At 71.0% G+C, this 551-nt stretch overlaps 1 protein-coding gene across 1 annotated transcript in view; it reads left to right on the top strand.

The window, feature by feature from the left end:
* Positions 1–201, top strand: part of LOC103895843 (chymotrypsinogen A-like) — a gene marked incomplete at its 5' end in the record, with an annotated part of 2,436 nt that extends 2,235 nt beyond the window's left edge. Inside the window, one exon of the mRNA XM_009275553.1 lies at positions 12–201. Coding sequence (XP_009273828.1) covers positions 12–173 — 162 coding nt within the window. The remainder of the gene's footprint in view (positions 1–11) is intronic.
* Positions 202–551: the final 350 nt, after the last annotated feature.

Genomic DNA, 551 nt, shown 5'->3' with positions numbered 1-551 from the left:
GCTGCCCGCAGGGCGACTCCGGGGGCCCACTGGTGTGCCAGAAGGACGGCGCCTGGACCCTGGTGGGCATCGTCTCCTGGGGCAGCAGCACCTGCGACCCCAACGTGCCCGGCGTCTACGCCCGCGTCACCATGCTCCGCAACTGGATCAACTCCATCCTGGCGGCCAACTGAGGCCGGCAATAAACGCTGCCACCCCCACCGCGCTGCCTCCTCGCTGCGGCACCGGGGTGGGTGGGAGGGGGGGTCACGGGGCAGCTGGACAGCTGGGGGACACGTGGCTGGGGACGGGGGCACGCGGTGGGCTTGGGGACACTTCTCCGGGCATGGGGACCCCTGGCCGGCATGGCTGGAGGCATGGGGACACCTGTCTGGGCACAGGGACATGAGTCTGGGGGGCATGGGGACACCTGTCTGGGCACAGGGACACCTGGCCGGGAGGCACGGGGACGTGTGAGGGACATGAGTCTGGGGGGCATGGGGACACCTGTCTGGGCACAGGGACACCTGGCCGGGAGGCACGGGGACGTGTGGCCTCCCATGAGGTCAGGG

This window comes from Aptenodytes forsteri, unplaced genomic scaffold (genome assembly GCF_000699145.1).
Source record: "Aptenodytes forsteri isolate BGI_AS27 unplaced genomic scaffold, ASM69914v1 Scaffold2337, whole genome shotgun sequence".
NCBI lineage: Eukaryota > Metazoa > Chordata > Aves > Sphenisciformes > Spheniscidae > Aptenodytes > Aptenodytes forsteri.
The sequence above is the reverse complement of the archived record's forward strand: the minus strand, read 5'-3'. Positions and strand labels throughout refer to the sequence as shown.